The sequence below is a fragment of the Schistocerca serialis genome, chromosome 2 (assembly GCF_023864345.2).
Source record: "Schistocerca serialis cubense isolate TAMUIC-IGC-003099 chromosome 2, iqSchSeri2.2, whole genome shotgun sequence".
NCBI lineage: Eukaryota > Metazoa > Arthropoda > Insecta > Orthoptera > Acrididae > Schistocerca > Schistocerca serialis.
The window spans coordinates 489,927,910-489,955,113 of record NC_064639.1 but is presented as its reverse complement, the minus strand read 5'-3'; the positions used below and the strand labels follow the sequence as shown (position 1 = coordinate 489,955,113).

The 27,204-nt window shown below is 43.7% G+C and overlaps 1 protein-coding gene across 1 annotated transcript in view; it reads left to right on the top strand.

The window, feature by feature from the left end:
* Positions 1 to 27,204, top strand: part of LOC126457418 (uncharacterized) — a 151,217-nt gene that overhangs the window by 34,236 nt on the left and 89,777 nt on the right. The window contains exons 2-3 of the mRNA XM_050093687.1: positions 8,013 to 8,133; positions 12,006 to 12,187. Of these exons, the coding sequence (XP_049949644.1) occupies positions 8,013 to 8,133; positions 12,006 to 12,187 (303 nt within the window). The remainder of the gene's footprint in view (positions 1 to 8,012; positions 8,134 to 12,005; positions 12,188 to 27,204) is intronic.

The following is a 27,204-nucleotide window of genomic DNA, read 5'->3' as shown; positions in this document are numbered from 1 at the left end:
GTAATTAACAACGATAATAATCGTATTGCTTTTAAAATTCTTTACGCGGCACAATCAAAAATACTTAACAAATCGTTAAAATGTCATTTTTTCCTTTACTTACTATGTTGTCTTACAAAGCCGTGCTTACATTTGTATTCGTTGCTGAAAATAAGTAGGCTTACACATGCGAAGATCACCATCTGTATAATGCGCATTCATGAAGCCATGTAATTTACGTTTGTAATTTTTACCATAGTTGCTAATCGGTACGAGACGCGCACGCCCATGAGTTGTCAGCACTGGCTGACAAACGATAAAATTGTCTCTCTCACGTCCCCTCCTCCGCAGTGACCAATACACTAACAAATATATGAACAGCATGGACTGAATAAAGCGCTACCATATTTGATGTTGATTAAACACCTCATTGCTCTTACTTTCCCTCTGCACCCCGCACTCCTTGAAGGTAATCAGATCGGACAAATTTTCGCACGCCAAAAACTTATGACTGTCGATGGTAGAAGCAGACATACGATAGTGCAGATAGCGCGGACACTATCGTTTAATCGATAATTTCTCGATGTCTAAGGAACACTACATATTCAAAATGTTTTGAATACGTTTCATGTTTGAAATTAGGGGAACAGCTGTGCAATTACCTTCGGAGTATTTCTATTCAATTCGTTGACTCACCCCTGAAAAACTAGCTTCTTTTCTAATATCAGTTCGCTATGACACAAAATCTGATAAATAATGACACACTTGGTAGAATTTACTTGCACCAAAAAGAATGCTACCACAGAACAGAAAGCATTCCTCCTGGAATCGGAATACGTGTGCAGTGTGCCATGAAATGTCGTGTGACGAGGGCCTCCCGTCGGGTATACCGCTCGTCTGGTGCAAGTCTTTCGATTTGACGCCACTTTGGCGACTTGCGCGTCGATGAGGATGAAATGATGATGAACAGGACAACACAACACCCAGCCCCTGAGTGGAGAAAATCTCCGACCCAGCCGGGAATCGAACCCGAGCCCTTAGGATTGACAGTCTGTCGCGCTGACCACTCAGCTACCGGGGGTGGACATGTAACAGTAGCGTTTGGAGGAGCTCGACGGCCTTCCTGCTCTTTCAATTTCAGCACTAAGTAGCTGTTCATCAAGCTGTTACTTTCCAACATTCACGCCTGACAAAAAAATTAGAGCACCCTGACGACATGGTCGGATATCAGTGTAAGTTTGTTCATGTACACACTATTGGCAGCTATGTAAGTAACTATGGAGTTACAATTTACTGACAGGTAGAACAGCCATCAGAGTGCATTGTTGCTGTTCATGGTTAGTGTTGTTACCAGGCCTGGTAGACATGAGGAGCGTGAATAGCGACAGATGTAGAGTGATCACTGAAGGACACGGAGATGCAACGTACTCGTTTGAGACAGCGTTGTTAGCACCTGACAGGGTCAAAGCGACCTCTTTGTGGGTCCTCATTTGTCCGGCCGGTCGAATCGTGCAATAAATTCTAAATGTGACAGTAGCCCGATGCTGGACTGTATTAGATCGTGAGGGCATGCACCACATCTGACCTCCACAAAGGACCACCAAGCGCATCGCAACCCCTTCTGCGATCGGAAAGCAACTAATTGTCTCCAACAAACAGAATCCGGACTAGAACACTACCGTGCCATGTGTAGGCTGCTGTTAACACAGCACAAAGGACTCGATTTGGAATGTGCCGTGACTGGGAAGCACCGACTGCTGATGAAATGCGTCGCATTGTGTTCGGCGATGAACCGCGGCTCTACACTACCCAGCATGAAGATCGTCAGCGAGTATGGCGGCGGTCTGAGAAGAGGTTCAGTTCTTCCAGTTACGGGCCAGACTGCCTCAAGAGAGGACACAACGCCTTTGTGACACCCTACCCAACCGAATACGTACGTGCATTCGGGCCAGAGGTTGTGCAACGTCTTGATGATAAGTGGGACCCTACCGCCAAGATCTTCGTAAATTTGACGCGATTTCGTAATCACTGAAATGACATCATACACTCTCTCAACCGGTCCTCCACCCTTTCTGGGTTTTTCACATTATTTTTGTTAAGTGGTGTAAATCTAGATAACTTGACTGATTTCCTAATTATTTTGAAGACCATAGAAATATTGTGACGTTCTCTTAAACGAAGGAAAATATTATCTATTTTTGCTTGTACGTTACTAAATAGGTGTAAGAACAGGCTAGGTGGTATCACAGTTTACAGTTTATCACTGAGTACGATTTTAGTGTTTCATTCAATACATACAGCTATACGACACTGAAGTTTTTCAGTAACTTCCTGCCAAATTAAACGTGTATCTCGGATCGGGACGAGAACCCAGAGCCTTGCCTTTCACGTGCAGCGCTCTGACTGAACTGCCCCAGGCACGACTAACGACTCTGGCATCCCTTTACAACTTCATTTCGCCAGTATTTTTTCCTGCTTTTAAAACTTCACAGAAGCTCTGCAGTAAACATTGCTGCGCTGACAAGTCTAAGAAAGAATATCGCTAAAAATGGTGTAGACACGGCTAAGGCGCTGTTTCAAGCACTTTGGACAGGGTTCCGGGTTAGAGCACCCGTCCGGCAATCAATTTTAACGCGCTAGGAAGTCTGAAAACGGCATGCTCTCAGCTGCAGAGTTAAAGATTCATTCGGTAATTCCTAATTTCATACTAAGCCTGGTAATACCGTTAGTAGTATTGACTTCTGCAGACTGTTTTTCTTTACTTTCACCTTTAGTCTATATTTGAGATGTATCAACAACAAATGTAATTTGGAAAAAGAAACACGAAGTTTTCTGAGGAGCGCTCAAATGGTGAATTGCGTAAAGCGATGGACACTATACTACAATCTATCCACAATTTGGCCCACAGAAACATACTGCAAAAAAAAAAAAAGTTAAGCTTATCCATTATAGATGTTTAAGAACCCCTGACTATTCAATTTAAATATATAAAAGTGTCAGAAGTCCCTTTTGAAATAGTTATTTATTCCATGGATCGGGTTGCAGGCCTTTTCAGGCTCATCTTCAGATGGTGTATAGTAGGTTACCAGGGGCAATTCTACGTCGGTCAAGGGGTGGGCTAATGGTGGGGGGGGGGAGAGGATTTTGGGAAATGGAATATCGCTTAACAAAAGGAGAGCTGGGGGTCCTCCACCGACAAACTGGTAAAATTTGGTGTTACTTAAAGTAGTTTTTGGTAACTGTTTTGGAGTTCAGAGTAAAAACTTGTCTACAGAATGTGTGCCCAGGAAAATACACGATTTGACCCAAATGTCCGGCGATTTCAAAGTTTTTGTCTGGGGTCAGCAATTTAAGTGTTGGTAGGCATATCAGGCATCTTTAACTTTCTTGATTATTGTAAGTGGTACTCGTATATTAATATACATCCAATGTATATTAATAAATAATAAGACGCCCATTTTAAGTTAAATGATATATATTGGTTTAGACAGTAAGCTATTTGCCGCTATTATTCTTTTGTTAAAATGTGTTTGAAATACATTGCAACCTATACTGCTACATAATTATAAAAAAAATGATTGAATTTGTTGAAGTAATATATTCACTGATTTCTGAAGTCATTATATCCATTGTAAATGATACTCCTTTGGGGGGGGGGGGGGGGGCGGATTCTGTGACAAGAAGATGGAATATTCTTAAACGGATCGCCATGAGTATTGTTTAAATGGCAATTTCCATCCAAAATTTAGTTTTGTACTCACTGCACAGTGTGGGAGACTTTTGTTGTTAATATCCATCTATCATCTTCCTTTGTGATGGACGGCTGGTACCACATCACTCACTTTTGCAGAACATGTACGCATAAACACTGTAATAGCAAAACTTTGCCAGCATTCGGCATGTGCTAAACGACTGTTTCTTGTTACAAAGAGCTTCACAAAAAGATAGAACATAAGCTTACCTTGCTCAGAGATTATCAATAATATGCATTACAGCATATTCTATCTTCATCTGACAGAGCCAACACCCAGCATTACGCTTTGAATAGTTTTGAAACCTCCTGTACACCATCTGAAGATGAGTGTGAAAAAATTCAGAAACCGGTTTGTGCAATAAATAAGTATTTCAAAAAAGTTACTAGTTGCAGTTTCGTCACGTATAAATTCAGTAACACGAAGGTTTTCCACAAAAACAATAACATGCAGTGTAGAGACTTTCAACGTACAGTAGGTATATACCAGATTAGTGTGAAATCGAATTACTACACCATAACGAAATTTTAAGTGATCGAAAGTATCTTTTATTTTAATTTCGCCTGCATCACCACCTTACTTTCATGTTAAACATTTTTCACTGTATTTATTTCGAAATAGAGAAAAAAATGAACTCACGTACTTCATTGCATGCCTATAGTTTTTTTCCGCAGTGTGACGCCTTAACTGCGTAACAAACTGCTACTACACTCCGTTCATCGTCAGAATAAACTTGATGTAAACAAACAAACGCGATGATTGGTCAGAAGCCGCAGCACACGTACACTCTCTTGGATGTAGGGCATACTTATGTACTAGATATATCATTACTAAGTTACGTTAAATGAAACTTTAAGATATTCAAATGTATTGACAGCCATTAATGTTTTTTTCTTAATAACGCTTAAGCTATGTAGTTTTTATTTCAAAAATCGTGTAGCCACAGCCTCTGCACTGTTGTGCTGCGATTGTCGCTTTGTTAATATGCAGTATGAAAATGGCTGGGCAACTGCTTCCCGTTCTGTAGTGAAACACGCGTGTGGAACACGGTTAAAAAGTGCCTTTAAATACGTTGCCCTTCACGTTTTTCATAAATTTACAGAGATAATCGGTTTTGAAGTTTCCCAAGGGACTTTACAAGATACAGTTGAGACATACAAGTACGCTGGATACATAGCGGAGTTGGCACGGTGGGTTCAAGTCTCTCATCAGTCAAATGTTTTTCTCGTTCAATTTAAAATACCTACATCTCGTAATTGCATTTTTATGATTAATGCACGTCTTCTTGTTTCTAATTACGTACTGCACGCGAAATACCTGTTTTAGTTTCAAATATAGATTCTTAATTATCGGTATTTTATGGAAGACTGTTAATAAAGGTTGCTTAAATTAAGAAAACATTACAATTTAATGTTTTAAACTAAAATCAAAAACCCAGATACTCTTTATTTGGGCTATGTCGATTGTTTTACACCACAGATGCAGAGAAGTGTCGTAGAAACGTGAAAAACAATCATTTTCACAGCATCGAGCACACCATACAAATGCTGTACTTCAACATTTGCTGGTGTACGATTACAATATGAAGCCAACAGAAGTGATCTGGAGCAAAGTTAAGCGATTTGGTCCGAGATATAACAAGACTCTTTAAGTTTCCAGACGTACTGGAACTAACTCACGCAGCTTTTTCCCATGTCACTACCGTACCTGGCGGGATATACGAGGATGGTTTGAAAAGTTCTCAGAATCACCACAAGAGGTCAGCGCTAGCGCAACGAGTTGCTCACATGATATTCATTGGGCTGTTGCCTGTAGAGATGTACCACGTCAGTGTTCTTGGAAGCGAGCGGTAGCGGTGACGTGGCTCTGTTGTTCCTACGTAGTGATTTGTGAGATGGAAAAAATCGAGATTCGAGCAGTGATTAAGTACTTCGTAAAGAAAGGTATGAAAACGAAGGACATTCATGCCAATTTCCAGAATACACTGGGGGACTCTGCTCCTTCATATTCAACTGTTTCCAAGTGGGCAAATGAATTTAAATTTGGTCTGGAGAGCTTAGATGATGATCCGCGCAGTGGTCGGCCAAGATGTGTCACTACTCAAGAAATCATTGCAAAAGTGCACAAAATGGTTGTGGAGGATCGCCGATTGAAAGTGCATGAAACTGCTCAAGCTTGCCAGGTGTCATCTGAAAGGGTATATCACATTTCAACTGAAGAATTAGAAATGAAAAAAATTGTCTGTAAGATGGGTGCCGCGACCCTTGACGCTGGATCAAAAACGCCTGAGAATGGACATCGGAACAATGTTTGGCCCTTTTTAGGAGAAACGAACGAGATTTTTTGCGCCGGTTTGTGACCACAGATGAAACTTGGGTGCACTACTATACCCCAGAGACAAACAAACAGTCAAAGCAGTGGAAACATGCTGATTCTCCGCCACCAAAGAAAGCAAAGATAATTCCTTGGGCGGGAAAGATCATGGCATCAGTGTTCTGTGATGCGAAGGGGATTCTGTTTGTAGTTTATCTCCACACTGGGCTAACAATTACTGGAGAATACTACGCTAACTTCCTGGACAAACTACAACAAAAGATACGCTAAAAAAGGCCAAGTTTAGCAAGGAAGGAAGTCATCTTCTGTGAGGACAATGTGCGCCCGCACACAAGTGCCACCGCAATGGCAGAATTACACGAACTAAGGTATGAATTGTTGCCACACCCGCCTTATTCACCTGATATGGTTCCGTCAGACTTCCATCTCTTCACAAAACTGAAAATTTTTCTTGGTGGACGAAGATTCACTTCAAGCAAAGAACTGATAGCCGGAGATGACAACTATTTTGCAGGCCTGGAGAAAATTCATTTTCAAGATGGGATCAAGTCACTGCAACATCGCTGTACCAAGTGCATTAATCTACAAGGAGACTACACTGAAAGGTGAAAATAGTTCCAGTGATGTAAGTACTTTTTTTCTATTCCGTTCCGAGGACTTTTCAAACCACCCTCGTAGAACGGCACGTCACAAAACAAGAGGAGAAAATGCAGCGCCTAGTTGGCTTCGTGGATTCGGTTGTTGATCGACTCGTTATCAACGTTGCAGATGACAGTCCGAGAGTCGAAATGTATTTCTCGGATTCGGATAAGGAAGGAGCTACGAGATTACCAGACGACTGACTATAATTAGTACCTTCAGTGGCTTCAGCATTCAACAATACGATGAAATCCCTGCAGTATGCTTTTGCATCACACATTGCTCGCTCTGAAAAATTACCCTGTTTTTTAAGTGAAGAATTTTCATCGCTCTTGTTTGTAATTAGAAACTATGTCAGGTGAGAACGAGAGCATTTTATGCTTTCCGTCTGGTCATCTAAAAAGCGCGCGGTAGTGCTGGAGTTTTGCTGAATGTTATTTCATTCTCTTTCAAAATTAAATGACAGTCGAAGCTATGTTGTTTCTTTGCTCGTCTCTTTTTACGTCTAACTGCAACTGTTCACATCATTGCAGGTTATTTGGGCCACTGGCTGGCCAGTGCTTTCCAAGTTTAAAGCTGTTGTCTCGCATTATCGCCCAGTCTATGAGCGTGTAACACAGCATAAAACGTATCCTTATGATCGTACTTGACTGTACTGATCACAGCTTGGCTTCCGCTCCACGTGAAGCAAAATCCATTGAGATTCGAGAAAATGTGGAAGAATATATGGCGTAATGTTTACATCAGGTATATTCTTATGATGAACAGAGTATAGCAGCATCGCTCTGCGTGATAAATGCGAAGGCTGTATCGTGCAACAGTACTGCGTAATTCGCCCCACCGATGAAACACGACGTTGGGATGACGAGAACGTCTGTTCTCACGGACTATCCGTGGAGAATGGAGAAGCTAGTGGAGCAGGTCTCGCATGTGAGATTCTCCATCCGTTTTTAACGTTTCATTAAGTAAACCAGACTCGCTCCGACTGAGGAAGAATCGATGGTTAACGACAGTACTGATTAACAAATGTTTGCCGGCCGTGGTGGCCGTGCGGTTCTAGGCGCTCCAGTCCGGAGCCTCGCTGTTGCTACGGTCGCAGGTTCGAATCCTGCCTCGGGCATGGGTGTATGTGATGTCCTTAGGTTAGTTAGGTTTAAGTAGTTCTAAGTTCTAGGGGACTGATGACCACAGCACCCATAGTGCTCAGAGCCATCTGAACCATTTGATTAACAAATGTTTGATATTTGTGTGACACATGTAGTAGCCTGTTTCTCCTGAAGAAGTTGATAACATTGGACTTGTCTGCAGGAAGATGAAATATTATGGGCAGCCCATAGACAGCTAGAGAAGATGAGGGTCTTCATTTACCGCGTCTTTGCAGTCATCTCACTCTTCGTCTTGGCGCCTTACCTGCTCGCCGCCTATGTCGGTAAGCACCGTAATTATTTTATGTACTACTACTGCTACTACTACTACTACTTGTCAAGCTCTGGTAAGGTATATCATGTGATGGCCTTGCATGTGTGACGAAAATGATAGAAGCGTAAAGAGAGTTATGAAAGATGGCTGCACAGGTACTCACAATCTAGGGAAGTGCTGGCATGATACACTGAGGGGACAAAAGTCATTGGATAGCAGTACACACACTTACAGATGGCCGTAGTATAAAAGGGCAGTGCGTTGGTGGAGCTGTCATTTGGACTCAGGTGATTCATGTGAAACTGTATCCGACGTGATTATGGCCGCACGTTGGGAATTAGCAGACTTTGAATGCGGAATCGTAGGTGGAGCTAGATACATGGGGCACTCCTTTTCGGAAATATTTAGGAAATTCAGTATTCAGACATACGCTGTGTCAAGAGTGTGCCGAGAATACCAAATTTCAGGCGTTACCTCTCACATCGTGGAATGCAGTGGCCGATGGCCTTTACTTAACGACCGAGAACAGCGGCGTTTCCGTGGGGGCTGACAGTGCCAACAGACAGGCAACAGTGCGTGAAATAACCGTACAAATGATTGTGGGACGTACGACGAACATGTTCATCTGGACAGTGCGGTGAAATGTTGGTTAGTGGGCTATGGCAGCAGACGACCGTCGCGAGGGCCTTTGCTAACGGCATGGACTCGTGACTATACCGGTTGAACCCATGACGACTGGAAAATAGTGGCCTCGTCAAATGAGCGCCGGTTTCAGCTGGTAAGACGTGATGGTAGGGTTCGAGTGTGGCACAGGCTCCAATGAGCTTAGACACCAAAAAGGCACTGCGCAAGCTAATGGTGGCTCCATAATGGTGTGGAATGTGTTTAAGTGGAATGGACAGGCTCCTATGGTCCAACTGGACCGATCATTGACTAGAAATGGTTGTACAATGTTGCAGTGCCTGTGTCATTCCGAATACGGTGCAAAGTTCTTGAAATACATTAAATGTATTGGCAATTGCGAATGTGGACAACCATCAGCTGTAAAATGGAATGATCATAGTCAAAATTTATTCTGGACCGGAACACGAAGCCGGATTTATCGCGACCGGTCGTCGTACAATTTGGCTGTCCGTGCACAACTCACGGCCAGACCGGTCCAGCACAAAGCTTTCCTGCCGTCATTCCATTCTACAGGCGATGGTTGTTCATATTCGCAATTACGAATTTATTTAATTTACTTCATAAGGGGTGTAGTCGCCGCAATGCCCGTTCCTTTGAACGTACATGGATGTCTAAAGGAACTTCGCATTGTACTCGGAATAAGGCACTCCAATATCGTGTTTATCCGTCGACACCAGGCAAGCGATCATTCCAAAGTAGTTAAGTCCTTTCTGACTCACCCTGTACATTTAGACATAGTTCCACATTATATTACTAGATACTACCTGGCACCCTGGTGCAAACTGAGCATTACAACACCGCACTGTTAATTGACACATTCCGTTACTCCGTATTATATGCTCGTCTGAAGCTTATGGCCGAAAACCACGCACACGGCCTGTGAGCAACAGAGATGCGCGCAGATCTCTCGCTGCCCGAAGCTAGAGCTTCAGTTGTGACAGAAAAACGGACATACTGCAAATGACAAACACAGCTGCGTGCGCAACTCCCCCACATCCCAGCTGAGCTATGCGGACATTGCTACGGCTCGCTCCTAGTGCTCTGCCAGTATTGGTCGTATCAGTTCTATGTGTCCCGAAAAAATGTAAAGGTTTTATCTAGATATTGTTGAATAAATATGTGGTTATACACTGAAGAGCCAAAGAAACTCCTGCTTAATATCGTGTAGGGCCGCCGCGAGCACGTAGAATTGCCGCAACACGGCGTGGCATGGACTCGACGTCTGAAGCAGTGCTGGAAGGAAATGACGCCATGAATCCTGCTGGACTGTCTGTAAAGCCGTAAGAGTACGAGGGGGTGGAGACCTCTCCTGAACAGCATTTTGCGAGGCATCCCAGGTATGCTCAATGTCTGGGGAGTTTGGTGGCCAGCGGAAGTGTTTAAGCTCAGAACAGTGTACCTGGAGCCACTCTCTAGAAATTCTGGACATGTGGAGTGTCGCATTGCCCTGTTGCAATTGCCCAAGTCCGTCGGAATGCACAATGGACTTGAATGGATGCAGGTGATCAGACAGGATGCTTACGTATGTGTCACCTGTCAGAGTGGTATCTAGACGCATCAGGGATCCCATATCAGTCCAATTGCACACGCCCCACACCATTGCAGAGCTTCCACCAGCTTGAACAGTCCCCTGCTGACATGCAGGGTCCATGGATTCATGAAGTTGTATCCATACTCGTACACGTCCGATCCGCTCGATACAATTTGAAACGAGAGTCATACGACCAGGCAATATGTTTCCAGCCATCAGCAGTCCAATGTCGGTGTTGATGGGCCCAGGCGAGGCGTAAAGTTTTGTGTCAAGCAGTCATCAAGGGTACACGAGTGGGCCTTGGGCTCCGAAAGCCCAGACCGACGATGTTTCGTTGAATGGTTCGCACCCTGACACAGCATTGAAATCTGCAGCAATTTACAGAAGGGTTGCACTTCTGTCAGTCGTCGTTGGCCCTGTTGTTGCAGGACCTTTTTCCGGCCACAACGATGTCGGAGATTTGATATTTTACCGGATTCCTGATATTCACGGTACGCTCGTGAAATGGTCGTACCGAAAAATTCCCACTTCATCGCTACCTCGGAGGTGCCGTGTTCCATTGCTTGTGCGCTGACTATAACACCACCTTCAAACTCACTTAAATCTTAATAACCTGCTATTGTATCAGCACTAACCCATCAACAACAGGGCCAGACACTTGTTGTCTTATACCGGGTGATCAAAACGTCAGTATAAATTTGAAAACTGAATAAATCACGGAATAATGTAGATAGAGAGGTACAAATTGACACACACGCTTGGAATGACATGGGGTTTTATTAGAACCAAAAAAATACAAAAGTTAAGAAAATGTCCGACAGATGGCGCTTCGTCTGATCAGAATAACAATAATTAGCTTAACAAAGTAAGACAAAGCAAAGATGATGTTCTTTACAGGAAATGCTCAATATGTCCACCGTCATTCCTCAACAATAGCTGTAGTCGAGGAATAATGTTGTGAACAGCACTGTAAAGCATGTCCGGAGTTATGGTGGGGCATTGGCGTCGGACGTTGTCTTTCAGCATCCCTAGGGATGTCGGTCGATCACGATACACTTGCGACTTCAGGTAACCCCAAAGCCAATAATCGCACAGACTGAGGTCTGGGGACCTGGGAGGCCAAGCATGACGAAAGTGGCGTCTGAGCACACGATCATCACCAAACGATGCGCGCAAGTGATCTTTCACGCATAAACATCGTACGTTCCAGCAGGTGTTTATCAGCCAGGCTGGGGATGATGCTATTCTGTAACATATCGGCGTACCTCTCACCCGTCACGGTAGCAGTCATTGACGTTTTGCTGTCCATCGCCATCTGTCGGACATTTTGCGAACTTTTTTTTGTTCTAATAAAACCTCATGTCATTCCAAGCATGTGTGTCAATTTTTACCTCTCTATCTACATTATTCCGTGTTTTATTAAGTTTTCAAATTTATACTGACTTTTTGATCACCCGGTATAAGCGTTGCCGAACGGAGCACCGTATTCTGCGTGTTTACATATCTCTGTATGCGAATACCAGTTTCTTTGGCGCTTGAGTGTAATTACGTAAATGTTATTATACGAGTAGTTATTGTTACCGAAGCAGTGCTTCAGCTGCTTCCCCCGACTGCTCGCCACTGATTTGTTGAACACCCTGTACGACTCGTCACTGCGGTGCCGGCAGCGACGGTGGCGTGGCGGCACGTGTACCTGCGCGTGGCGCGCTGGCGCTGGCCGGACCTGGAGGTGGTGTCGCCGGTGACGGTGCGCGCGCTCATGGACACGCGCCGCAACCAGGCGCTGCTCACCGCCGTCGTCGGGCTGCGCACCGCCGTCGACCTGGCCGCCCTGCAGGCGCGCGTCAGCGTGAGTACCGCGCCAGCGCCAGCATCACTACAGCCAGCTTTGTTGATTATCGCCGGCCGGAGTGGCCGAGCGGTTCTAGGCGCTTCAGTCCGGAACCTCGCGACCGCTACGGTCGCAGGTTCGAATCCTGCTTCGGACATTGGTGTGCGATCTCCTTAGGTTAGTTAGGGGACTGATGGCCTCAGAAGTTAACTCCCATAGTGCTCAGAGCCATTTGAACCATTTTTTTTGTTGACTATCAGGGTGTGGATTATCCAGTTTTCGGGTTAACTTTGCACAAATCAGGTTTCTTTTCCTTTTTTTAAAAAAAAAGATAAAGGAAGAAAGCAAGCCTGAAGTTACAAAATGCCAGTCGATTTGGCATTGACAAATGGGAGGCCACTACATTCCGATCACGAACTTACTTCATACGTTTTAGTAACCCATTGTCCGCAGCTCGTGGTCTTGCGGTAGCGTTCTCGCTTCCCGCGCACGGGGTCACGGGTTCGATTCCCGGCGGGGTCAGGGATTTTCTCTACCTCGTGATGACTGGGTGTTGTGTGACTTCATTATCATTTCATCATCATTGACTCGCAAGTCGCCGAAGTGGCGTCAACTAAAAAGGACTTGCAATACGGCGGCTGAACTTCCCCGCATGTTGGCCTCCCGGCCAACAATGCCATACGATCATTTCAGTAGCCCATTAGAACAACATGCCAACGGCCTTGCTGTAGTGGTAACAGCAGTTCCCATAAGATCACTGAAGTTTGGCGCTCTTCGGCTTGGCTAGCACTTCGATGGGTGACCGTCCGGGTTCGCCGAGCGCTGTTGGCGATCGGGATGCAATCAGCCCTTCTGGGGCCAATTGAGGAGCTCATGTCCATTATAATTATCCGGGCTGTTATGCCGTGGTCGGTTGATGAATTCTGAGGTGATTCCCAACGTTTCGTCTCCGACTGCGGGAGACATCTTCAAGGGGGTCCGTAGCTTGATGGAAGGTCCAACACACACACTGGCTCGCTACTGGTCCTTCCATCAAGCTACGGACCCCCTTGAAGATGTCTCCCGCAGTCGGAGACGAAACGTTGGGAATCACCTCAGAATTCATCAACCGACCACGGCATAACAGCCCGGATAATTATAATGGACATGATATTTCCGGCCGTGAAAGTTTACATTTTAGTACAATTGAGGAGCTACTTGACTGAGAAGTAACAACTCTGGTCACGGAAACTGCTGACGGTCGGGAGAGCAGCTTGCTGACGACATGCCCCTCCCGTTGCAAATTCCCAGGCCTGTTCGGACGGAATCTCTGGGACAATATAATGTACAAGTGGTAAGGTGTACCAGGGGGTGTCCGGGAAGCAGGGACGAATATAGAAGTGCAATAGTACATACAAAATTTATTGAAAATTAATACTTTTTTGTTTTTTACAAACACATTTAGCAATTTCTCCCATTTATTTATGAAAAACTGTATCCATCAACAAATGCCGCATGGCATACAAGCAAAGCGTTCATTGAAGTTATCGATGACGCGTTCACAAATATCTAGTGGGATGTCGTTAATATTCCTTTTAATTTCATCCTTCAGCTGGTGCCAGCCGCTGTGGCCGAGGGGTTCTAGGCGCTTCAGGCTGGAACCGCGCGACCGCTACTGTCGCAGGTTCGAATCCTGTCTCGAGCATGGATGTGTGTGATGTCCTTAGGTTAGTTAGGTTATTAGTTCTAGGTTTTAGGGGACTGATGACCTCAGATGTTAAGTCTCATAGTGCTCAGAGCCATTTGAATCTTCAGTTGGTGTACTGTTTGTGGTTTGTTCACGTACACTTTTGATTTCACAAATCTCCACAAAAAAAAAGTCACAAGGCGTAAGGTCGCGCGATCTGGCAAGGACATTCCTGGTTGCCACGCAAAGGGATAATTTTTTGAGGTAACTTTTCATGCGGAAGTGCAATCGTTTCACGGGATGTGTGACATGTCGAACCGTCTTGTTGAAACCAAAAATCTTCAGTTTCATTAATAAGAGGGAAAAATCAATCAGAAATCATATTTCGGTAACGGTCGCCGTTCACTGTGACGGTACCCCCCCCCCCCCCTCATCATTTTCAAAGATCAGTCTTCCTGCCCAGAACCCACACCATACAGTCGTGCGTTGTGGATCCGTCTCATCTTCCACAGTCACTCGCGGATTTTCGTTACCTCACATTCTGCAGTTCTGCTTACTGGGGTATCCAGAGGTGGTGGCCGAGCGGTTCTAGGCGCTTCAGTCAGGAACCGCGCGACTGCTACGGTCGCAGGTTCGAATCCTGCCTCGTGCATGGATGTGTGTGATGTCCTTAGGTTAGTTAGGTTATTAGTTCTAAGTTCTAGGGGACTGATGACCTAAGATGTTAAGTCCCATAGTGCTCAGAGCCATTTGAACCATCCAGAGGTGGACGTGCGTCGCATCTGGGAAAATTATTCTTTTGTGAAGTTCTCGTTCTCCGCTTGTCGAGCCAAGATCCTTTGAGCAAATCGGTGTCTCTTTTCATGATCTGCAGCCTTCAACTCTTGTGTAAGCTCATTCTTCTACGCGTGCATTTTCAGATCGTCTAAAAGCATTTCATGCAGTGAACTTGGTGATAAATTCAATTGTTGAGCTCGTCGGCGAACCGATTTTCTGGGCCTTATGGCTACGTTGTCACGCACGACAGCAATGTTTTCTTGTGTTCGAACAGAACGCGGTCGTCCTGTTTACTTAACGCTTGAACCAGAATCTGTTTTCTAAACCTTCCGGATCAACTTCCGAACTGATTATTCGGTTGAAGCAGCATTACGCCCGAGTGTCACAAGCAATTCACGAACGGTTGTGGTGGGACTTTCACTGTTTTTATAATAACTTTGCGTTGCCCAGTTGTTACCTGCTCCACGACGAAAATAAAGATCAAACAACAATGCTGACCACACAAAAGCTATCAGGCTACTGATAGGAAGTATTGCAGATAACAAACATGGAAAACCACGGCTACCATCGTCATATGACAAAATGGTGCAAAATTCAAACTCGTTCTTACTTCCCCCATGTACCAGTTACTTAGGCAATTTGGAGAAAATCGCAAGAGAAGTTTTACGTGTCGAATATGTACTGACAAGTTGCGACTCAGCTCGAGGTGGAGGCGGCCAAGCAGTTAGCGTTCAACCGCCATAATCGGTGCCTCTCTGGATCGATTGCCCCTCATTCTACTATATGTTTTTCAACACTGGTCATGTTATTTCATATATGTGACATTTGAAAGATAATATCAGGAAAAACACGTGTGTTTACGTGATCTTTTATTGGACTTCTAATGTTATGTGCTTTCTTGCTAATTTTAATTTTTGCAACAAATAGTATATTTTTAACAATCGACAGTTAAACGGCCAAACGCATGAAGTTTTCTGATATATGCCATTCGTGATTTACGAAATACTTCATGCCTGCAATCGGTTAAGGTATGCAGAACTGCTTTGCATCTGAACGTTTCGACCTGCAGACGCAGAGGCAGGCTTCGTTTGGCAGCTAACTTGAGTAGCAGTGAGACCTTACTAATATAGAAAGAAAGAATTGTGTACGTGCCAGGATTTTTTTGAAAATCACAATCACGCAGTATAGTTTAAAAATACATGCATACAAACAGCTTCTTTCATCATATTGCCTTTGGAATATCATATATATGAAATAGTATGACAGTGTTGAAAAATATACACAGGGTGATTCAAAAAGAATACCACAACTTTAGGAATTTAAAACTCGGCAACGACAAAAGGCAGAGCTAAGCACTATCTGTCGGCGAATTAAGGGAGCTATAAAGTTTCGTTTAGTTGTACATTTGTTCGCTTGAGGCGCTGTTGACTAGGCGTCAGCGTCAGTTGATGCTAAGATGGCGACCGCTCAACAGAAAGCTTTTTGTGTTATTGAGTACGGCAGATGTGAATCGACGACGGTTGTTCAGCTTGCATTTCGAACGAAGTATGGTGTTAAACCTCCTGATAGGTGGTGTATTAAACGTTGGTATAAACAGTTTACAGAGAATGGGTGTTTGTGCAAAGGGAAAAGTTCTGGACGGCCGAGAACGAGTGATGAAAATGTAGCACGCATCCAGCAAGCATTTGTTCGCAGCCCAGGAAAATCGACTCGCAGAGCTAGCAGAGAGCTGCAAATTCCACAATCAACCACATTGGCACTTATCTGTCCGTAACTACCTGAACGTCAACTATCCGAGGCGATGGATCGGCCGCCAGGCAGCCCGTGACAGAGCACTTCATCACTGGCCTCCAAGAAGCCCTGATCTTACCCCCTGCGATTTTTTCTTATGGGGGTATGTTAAGGATATGGTGTTTCGGCCACCTCTCCCAGCCACCATTGATGATTTGAGACGAGAAATAACAGCAGCTATCCAAACTGTTACGCCTGATATGCTACAGAGAGTGTGGAACGAGTTGGAGTATCGGGTTGATATTGCTCGAGTGTCTGGAGGGGGCCATATTGAACATCTCTGAACTTGTTTTTGAGTGAAAAAAACCTTTTTAAATACTCTTTGTAATGATGTATAACAGAAGGTTATATTACGTTTCTTTCATTAAATACACATTTTTAAAGTTGTGGTATTCTTTTTGAATCACCCTGTAGTTTAAAAAAGAAGCAAAAAGTGGGTGGGACTCGATCTAGCAATTCGCCTATTACAGACCTTGAACGCTAATCACTTGACTGCTGCCATCATGTATTTGGAATCGCAGCTCACCGGTATATATTGGACGCGTAAAACTTTTCTTGTAATTTTTTCCGAAATTGCCCAAGTAGTACGCCTTACTACTTGCGTATTATGTTGTCCTTACGGACTACTAAAAACGCATGAACATCGTCGACTCCCCTCGTGAGAATCATTTCGGCCCCGTAGTGACTGTGTCGACACAGAACCACCTTTGGCAGCCTGTGATAGAACGACAACCAACATCTAATGTCCCACAAAAAGAAATCAAAACTAGTAAATGAACAGCGCATATTCGCTATTGAAATAAGAAAAGCTTTTCATTGAAGTCTCTAATTTATTAAAACAGAATTGTTTATGACACACGATGTTCAAAGTAAACAATAAAGAACACATGTAGATCACAGTTATCTCACTAGTAATGCTCGGTGACAAAAGTTACATGAAAGCGTGGTATTCTCAATGCAATGCCTCCTTCCTTGTATAACAATGGTAACGCTACGTCATTGACTCAATCTGACATGAGAGTGATTATTAACCTTGAAACTGAAAAGCTATACCGCATGCATTAACTTATTAACTGCTGCCAGAAACTGAAAGAACACGCCACTGAGGATATAATGCAACACAAAAAGTTACGTAAGTCCCGCAGCTGTAAAGATGCCGACGGTAGACAACTGCCCGTCGTAGGCGAATTCCGTGCTCAGCGCTGCGAAAGATCTGCAAATCTGCATCCAGGACACTCCTACACAGGATCGAACGTCGTGTTTTCACCCGCAGACCCAACTCTGTGATGCATACACGACGCCATCTCCGAATACACTCTTCTCCTCGGTGTTCCGGAACAATCATCGATGCTCTGAAACTCATCCTACCACTTTGACGTGGCAAGATTCCTCCACACCGACTGTATAATCAAAAATAGGCTCACGGTTTCCCTCCAGGAGACAGGCAAAAACCGAGCGAGGTGGCGCAGTGGTTAGCACACTGGACTCGTATTCGGAAGGACGACGGTTCAATCCCGCGTCCGGCCATCCTGATTTAGGTTTTCCGTGATTTCCCTAAATCGCTCCAGGCAAATTCCGGGATGGTTCCTTTGAAAGGGCATGGCCGACTTCCTTCCCTAATCCTATGAGACCGATAACCTCGCTGTTTGGTCTCTTCCCCCAACCAACCAACCAACCAACCTCCTCCCTCCCTGTATTATCTCATTGCCATTGCCAGACAGGCAAAAGACACTCCCCTAATGCAAAGACTTGCCGTCAGAGTGCACTGACACCACTGGTGCAACCTCTGACATCATTGTCTGATTTCCAATCACGGCGGTTATTTTTTAACAGGCACGGGAAATCTCTTGGCCTGATAACAGCTTTCCAAAAATACATCGACTGCACTGACGCCGGTCTGTCGGACGTCAAAGAATGTGGGGCTATTTCAGATTCAGAGAAGAACGTTTTACTACGTTAGCGGATATGCTTCTCTTAAAAGAAAGTTCCTCGGCGATCAGGACCGGAGCTACCTCCAGATTATGAAAAAAGGCGCCGTTAACGCGTGCCATAAGGACGGTTTATAACCTAGCCTATGTTGTAAACATGAGCGAGTACGCGCGAACACAGGTGGATGTGTCCTGTGTATTTTATTGGACGACGTGCCATTTTTGGTGACTGCGGGATGTTCTATGCTGTTGCCAGTGGTCCTCGAGTGTTTTTACCCGATGTCTGATCATGCTCCTGTGAAAGTGAAACGCGTCACAAATTAAATAAATAAAAAAGTATTTTTCAACCCAGACTGCCTATTCTTTCTTGAAAAAAGTACTGTTAGCAGCAGGTCACTGCTGGGCGTTTGGTGACTTCCTGTGGCATCTCCCACAGCCCTTGCAGAAACTCCCGTAACGTGAGAGCAGCCATGAGGCCCTACATACTCTACGCTATTGTACCTGCATCTATCCGCTTCCTCGTTCCCCGAATTCGGCTCATTAAGGCAGCCCTGCGAGGAGTCTGCAATTCTTTTCACGTAATTGCGGCACAGACAGAACACAAACTCTTAGTCAGCAGAAAGCACTATCCGTCACCTCTAATTACTCAGTGGAACTACACTACTGACCATTAAAATTGCTACACCAACAAGAAATGCATACGATAAACGGGTATTCATTGGACAAATATATTATACTAGAACTGACATGTGATTACATTTTCACGCAATTTGGGTGCATAGATTCTGAGAAATCAGTACCCAGAACAACCACCTCTGGCCGTAATAACGTCCTTGATACGCCTGGGCATTGAGTCAAACAGAGCTTGGATGGCGTGTACATGTACAGATATCCATGCAGCTTCAACACGATACCACAGTTCATCAAGAGTAGTGACTGGCGTATTGTGACGAGCCAGTTGCTCGGCCACCATTGACCAGACGTTTTCAATTGGTGAGAGATCTCAAGCATGTGCTGGCCAGGGCAGCAGTCGAACATTTTATGTATCCAGAAAGGCCCGTACAGGACCTGCAACATGCCGTCGTGCATTATCCTGCTGAAATGTAGGATTTCGCAGGGGTCAAATGAAGGGTAGAGCCACGGGTCGTAACACATCTGAAATGTAACGTCCACTGTTCAAAGTGCCGTCAGTGCGAACAAGAGGTGACCGAGACGTGTAACCAATGGCACCCCATACCATCACGCCGAGTGATAAGCCAGTATGGCGATGACAAATACACGCTTCCAATGTGCGTTCACCGCAATGTCGCCAAACACGGATGCGACCATCATGATGCTGTAAACAGAACCTGGATTCACCCGAAAAAATGACGTTTTGCCATTCGTGCACCCAGATTCGTCGTTGAGTACACCATCGCAGGCGCTCCTGTCAGTGATGCAGCGTCAGGTGTAACCGCAGCCGTGGTCTCAGAGCTGATAGTCGATGCTGCTGCAAACGTCGTCGAACTGTTCATGTAGATGGTAGTCTTGCATACGTCCCCATCTGTTGACTCAGGGATCGAGACGTGGCTGCACGATCCGTTACAGCCATGCGGATAAGATGTCTGTCATCTCGACTGATAGTGATACGAGGCCGTTGGGATCCAGCACGGCGTTCCGTATTACCCTCCTGAACCCACCGATTCCATATTCTGCTAACAGTCATTGAATCTCGACCAACGCGGGCAGCAATGTCGCGATACGATAAACCGAAATCGCGATAGGCTAAAACCCGACCTTTATTAAAGTCGTAAACGTGATGGTACGCATTTCTCCTCCTTACACGAGGCATCATAACAACGTTTCACCAGGCAACGCCGGTCAAGTGCTGTTTGTGTATGAGATATCGGTTGGAAACTTTCCTCATGTCAGCACGTTGTAGGTGTCGCCACCGGCGCCACCCTTGTGTGAATGCTCTGAAAAGCTAAATATTTGCATACTCCTACGTGGCGCGTCCCAGGTGGCGGATATGGAAGTCCTCACCGGTTTACTGGCGGACTTGAGTGAAATAAAATAGCTCTCGCGGACCAAACACACCCTTGCTCCAACTAAGGTTGACAACCTTCGACAGTCAAAAATGGAAAGGTCTTTTAGGAAAAAAATTCCACCGTCCTGCTCAAAAAGGCAGGAAAAGGCTACATCGGATTCGGTGGGTAGTCAACTAGAAGACAGCAACGAATCTGAGCGTTTGCAACCATCCAAATGCACACTAAAACACAAAAGAAGGTTAAACATGAGCAAATAAATTATATAGCAACACACAGCATAAACTCACTACTTGAGACCGGAAAACTCAAGGAGCTCACAGATGAACTAAATAAACAAAAAATTTTAATAACAGGGATCCAAGAAATGAGAAACACCACAGAGGACCCATTCGAATCACAAGGATACAGAATTTATAATGGGAAACCAGGACCGAGGGCAATGAAACAATGTCCGCAGTTTGGAACAGGGTTTTTAGTAAACATAAAAATAATAGATTCAGTAATGGATTTCCAAGCAGTATCACCCAGAACTGCGACTCTAAGCTTTAAAACAATGAATAAAACCTATACAATAATAAATGCTCATGCCCTAACAAATGAAAAAAATTGTCTAACAAAAACAAAGGAAGAGGTAGATAAATTTTGGGACCTTCTAGAACAAACTGTGAACAGAGTAAATAAAAAGAATGTAAAAATCTTATTGGGAGATTTCAATGCTCAGTTGGGAAAAGAAAGGAAATATAAAGATATAATTGGAAAATTGAGTCCACATACACTTACAAACAAAAACGGTCAAAGACTTGTAGAACTCTGCAGAGAACACAACCTTATATCTAAATCAACATACTTTAAGAGGAAGCCAAGTAAACTTAAAACATGGAAACATCCAGACTAGAGGAAGGGCGAGTGGCAGCTAGACCATGTCTGTATGGACAAAAATTTTCATAAGGAGATCCACAATGTTAAAGTACTGAGAGGAGTAGACACAGGCTCAGACCATTATATGGTTAAAATTAAAATCAAATTCACACCCTTAAAGAAGAGGACCGGAAAAACTAATAAAATAAAAAGGAGGTTTGACCCACATCAGCTAAATAAAAATAATAAGTACCAACAAATAACACAAACCATCAAATTAACAGATGATCTAGAACAACTAGTGCCTAATCTTAAAAAAGAAGCAGAGAATCTAGCTCCCTTGAATCCACGAAGGAAACATGCATGGTGGACATCAGAATGTGACAAATTCCATGAAGATAGACACCAAGCATGGTTAAAGTTTCAAACACATAAAACTGAAGAAAATGACATCAACCTAAAAAATGAAAGAAAAAAATTCACTCAAAATATTAGAAGAATCAAGAGAGGATTTCATAAAGATATTATAAAGCCTATAGAAGGTAATTATCATAAACCAACTCCAGGAACTACTACAAAATCTTTGGGAAACAACTACAACAATATGAGGCCCCTACACTAATACTGAAAGATGAAGATGGAAGAATGACACACAGTAACAAGGAAAATGCAGAAATCATGGCAAAAGCATTTTACAAACTTCTGAATTGCGAGGAACCCAAAGAACCCTTACAAATCAACATAAATACCCCAATAAAAACCAAACCTAACAAACTAGACCCTCCAACTTTCCAAGAAGTAGAAGAAATTCTTAAAGAACAAAAAAATTATAAGGCATGTGGAGAAGATCAGGTTTTTGTTGAAATGTGGAAATATGCAAGTGACACAGTCAAGACCTCCTTACACATGGCTCTAACAAAAATTTGGGTAACAGAACAATTTCCCGAACATTGGACCACAGCTATCATCCACCCACTACACAAAAAGGGAGATAAGGGCAACCCAGACAACTACAGAGGCATCTCTCTCCTAGATTGCACATATAAAATTCTATCCAAGATCCTATATGAAAGAATCAAGGAGCAATTAGAACAGGAGTTAGGGGAATATCAGGGAGGTTTCAGACCATGGAGAAGCTGTGCAGAGCAGATAATTAGTTTAAAATTGATTATGGCATACTACAAGAAACGGAACAAACCTCTGGCAATAACATTTGTAGATTCTAAGAAGGCATATGACTGTCTCCACAGACCTTCAGTATTAAAAATTTTAAGAAATCTAGGACTCCATCCAAAACTAATTAAAATAATACAACTCACTCTAACCAACACCAAATCAAAAGTGAAGTTTAAAGGAGAAATTTCGGAACCATCCCTCATAAAAACAGGCTTAAGACAAGGTGACTGCCTATCACCATTACTTTTCAACTGTGCACTGGAATACATAATGAGAGAATGGTACAAGGACAATCCAAAGAGGATAAGAATTGGAAGTGCAAAAGATGATATTAGCTTAAACTGCTTGGGATTCGCTGATGATCTTGCTCTCCTAGCCAACACCGTTCAAGAAGCCGCAACAAGTGAAATCACCACAAGAAATAGCAGAGAAAGTAGGCCTTAGAATATCATTTGAAAAAACGTAGATTATGCTAACTGATCCACCACTTGCAAACAAAATTACAATAGGAGAACAGGAAATCAAAATTGTTGATAAATTTAAATATTTAGGCAAAATAATAACATACAATCTAAATGAGAAGCCATCATGGCAAAATAGAATAAAAAAACTGAACTATGCAAATTACATTACCAAAACTACATACAACAAAAAAAACCTATCTATAGATGCAAAATTAAAACACTATAAAACAGTTACACAACCAGAAATAACATATGCAGCTGAAACTATCTTCAAAACAACTAATACAGCAGAAATTGACAGAATACTAAAAATAGAAAGAAGAATAATTAGGACATGTATAAATAAACAGTATAAAATAAATGGACATTGCAGAATAGCATCAAATGAGACAGTATATAAGAAAATAGAACCAGTCATGAGCACAATCAGGAAGAAACGGATCTCATTCTTTGGACATCTGATGAAAACTCCAGAAAACAGAGTTAGTAAAAAAATAATACAAAAGTTGTGGAATAGCAAGAGCGACATTAAATGGATCACAGAAATTAAGGAAGATATAAAAGAACTTCAAATTACAGTAGATGACCTAAAAAACAAGACAGAGAAAACCAGAATACTGCAAGACCCGCAAACCAGACTACAAATGAAAATCAATAAAATGAGTACAGGAAGAGTTGTCTCAGATGAAGAAAGAAAGAAAATATCTGAAAGAATGAAGAAATATTGGGCAGACAGAAGAGCAAAACACCTTTTATATAAGAATAGCCTCTAATAATTATATTACCTAAATATATTAAGTTATTGTCGAACCAAATTGTATCCATGTGTAACAACTTGTTTAGAACTTTGTATTTTTGACTACAGTGGTCCAATGAAGGCCATAAAATAAATAATAATATTTGCATGTGACAGCATCTTCTTCCTGTCGGTTAAATTTCGCGTCGGTGGCACGCCATCTTCGTGGTGTAGCAATTTTAACGGCCAGCAGTGTAGATTCCGAGGCACTCAGTACGCAATCACTGTCGTCCTGTCTCATCAACCGCCTAACAATAATAAAAATGAGAGGGAGGCAAGCCTTCAGGACTCGTGTTTCAAAGTATTCTCTATTAGAATACACTACAGCGCTCTCTATACACTTGGGCCATTCTTCAATGAATTTCCATTCCCCGCTCTCCTTTCACTGTAAGGAAACGTACTAGACCCCTTTTCTCTTTTTCCGAAGCCTCCATTTCTCGGTTTCCAGCGCTACTGCATGCAGTGGACGGTTGATGGGTGCACGTGCTCGCTCTGAACTCACATGGGTGAGCACCCATGTCCCTCTAGCGGCGAGTTTGGGCCTCAGCGCTGTTGAAGGAGCCACTTCTTCCTCCGTAGGCAATGGTTCTTCAGAAATTTTCATTTTACAGTCTCCAGCTTGTTTCTTTTTGAATGCCCTTTTGAATGCCCTTTTGCTCCAGAGCCAATACTGGTATTGTGGTGTAGCACCTCCGGCCACATACCCGATGTGCCGATCTTTACATTCATTGGTAACCCACATAAATTAGTATGTTATGAGCCCCCAATAAGCTAGCTACAGTAAGGGTACGATAAGTTGACCAACGGCTCCCTAGCACTGACTGTTAAAAGTCAGCACCATACAGAAAAGGAGGAAGATGAGGAGATTAGTGTTTCACATCCCGTCGACAACGAGGTGGTTAGAGACGGGGCACAAGCTCGGAATAGGGAAGGATGGGAAAGGAAATCGGTCGTGCCCTTTGAAAGGAACCAGCCCAGCATTTGCCTGGAGCGATTTGGGGAAGTCACGGAAAACCTAAATCTCGTTGATTGGTTGATTTGGGGGAGGGGATCAAACGGTGAATCATCGATCACATCGGATTAGGGAAGGATGGAGAAGGAAGTCGGCCGTGCCCTTTCAAAGGAACCATCCAGGCTTTTGCCCAAAGTGATTTAGGGAAACCACGGAAAACTTAAATCACGATGACCTGATGCGGGTTTCAACTGTCACCCTCCCGAGTCCAGCGTGCTAACTACTGCGCCACCTCGCTCTGTAGCATCATACTGAACACTACTGCTGAATGTTGTCTGTTTCAGGTTGCTGCCAACCTCAGCAATCTAACAGCTGTTACACTATAGTTGCGTGGTGAAATGATGTTGGTTTTACTAAGTGTGTAAGTGGCTTTGGTTAGTAATAGTATTTGCGCTTGTATTTAAATTCACTACTGAGTATGAGACACCATCACAGAAGTTTTATATAATACTGTTCTACTCATTCCATTTTAATACCACTGCCTTAGTTAATTTAATGTTACTTTCTACATATAAGCTCCACGTTTGAAGGTGATCATCTGTGTAATATGCATCCACTTATCAGTGTTACTGCGGTGTCAAATATTTATATCGTAGTAGCTGATCAGTACGAGTCACGCACGCCCGTGAGGTGAGATGTCAGTACTGGGAGACAAACAATAAAAAGTTCTCCCTCTCGCACCCTCAACCGCTGCAGTGATCGCACGGATAAAGAGGAATGTTCGATACAAGTCGTCGGTTTTGACCAGTGACACAGGAAATATGCGAGGACGACGTAAATAAAACGGCGACTACAAAGTGATGTTATTGGCAATTCCTTTTCAAACGACCCAAGCTAGAGATCAGTCTGTCACCACAAACAATTTATTTTAGTTTCACATTCGTTGACCTCGCCAATGTGACCAGACTGTCACCTTCTAACTAACCTACCCTACACCTCAGGCTAAGCTGCAGATCAATCTGTCACCGCCACGAGTTTTTTTTTCTCCTGTATTTCTCTTCACATTCGTTGGCTTCGCCAACTAATAACAAAACTGTTAATATATGAACTAAAAGGTGTAGGTATAGTGACAGCAGCCATTAGTATGCCGTCGCTGGCCAAAGCCGAGGAATCGTATCGAACATTCTTGTTGGCCTGGTCGTGCTACCTTCCCTTCTGGCACTGAGGTAAACGGTCAACTTTACTTACCTCGCGGCCGAATTCAGCAGCGTCAATGAAAATTGAACAACCTTAAAATATTTACGTATTTTTGTTTTTTACTAAGCCGGACAACTACACTCTTAAAAAGCTCTTAACTTCAGTTTTTGGGTTCGGCTGCTAGTCGCTAGATGCGTGTCGCTACAAAGTACGGTCGAGCACCGCAGTCCGCATGAAAACTTGATTCAGTCCTCAGTTTGACGACCACCGACTTCATACAATGGCGTCCAAAATTAAAGCAAAAAACGGAAAAAATCGCAAGGTAGCGTTTATTTTGCCACAAAACAGTATAAATATGTGATAGTAAAGAATACAGAATATAATCAACTGCAATATGCATAATGGTAGACAAAAACGTTCTTCGTTTTTTTCCCAACTTAACGGATTTGCACACGCAGTCTGACAACTGGTTAACGTGCTCAGTATGGGGTGCGACTACCTATGGCACTAATACAGGCCTGACAGTGATTGGACATCCTATGAATGATATCGTCAATCTCATGTTGAGGCAATAATGCCCATTCTTCCTGCAGAGCTGCTCACAAGTGATGGAGAGTGGTTGGTGGATGCTGACGTGATGCAGCCCGTCTCCCTAGTGCATCCCAGACATGTTGTATGGGATTCAAATCGGGAGAACGAGAAGGCCACGCCATGCGTGCAATATCTTCCGTTTCCAAAAAACCATCAACCACACTTATTCTATGAGGTTGAGCATTATCGTCCATCAATACTGCACCTCGCAACAACCGCGCATGAGATTCCAACATATCCTCAGGGTACCTGACGGCAGTTCAGTCTTCCTCGTTCACCCGTACAGTTTCATGAAGAGGTGTTCGAGTGGTGAACATCATCACTGCCCGCACTATTAGGGATCCTCGTCGACATCGGTCTCTTTCCCGAAACCGTGTTTCACGTGCCCTCCAGATGCGAATCCATCGACAATCACTCTCCAGATCAAATCGGGACTCATCTCTGAAAAGAACATTGGCCCAGTGTTCGAACGTCCAGGTAACATGTTGACGGCTCCACTCTAGACGTTCCCTTCTGTGAAGACACGCCAGAGGTAAGCATACAGCAGGTCTCCAATAATAAAGGCTACACTACCGAACCCTTCTGTACACCATTTTCCTCGATACAACACGTCTAAGGGATGCTGCTAGGCCAGATGTCAGTTCCAGTGCAGTACTAAGGCCCTACCGTCGCTCCATTACAGCCAAATAACGGTCCAGTCTTTCTGATATCACACGTGGTCAGCCTTGTCCTGGCCTAGGGAGTTACGGTTTCAGTCTCTATAAACCGTCGCCTCATCCGAGACACAACAGAACGATTCACATTAAGCCATC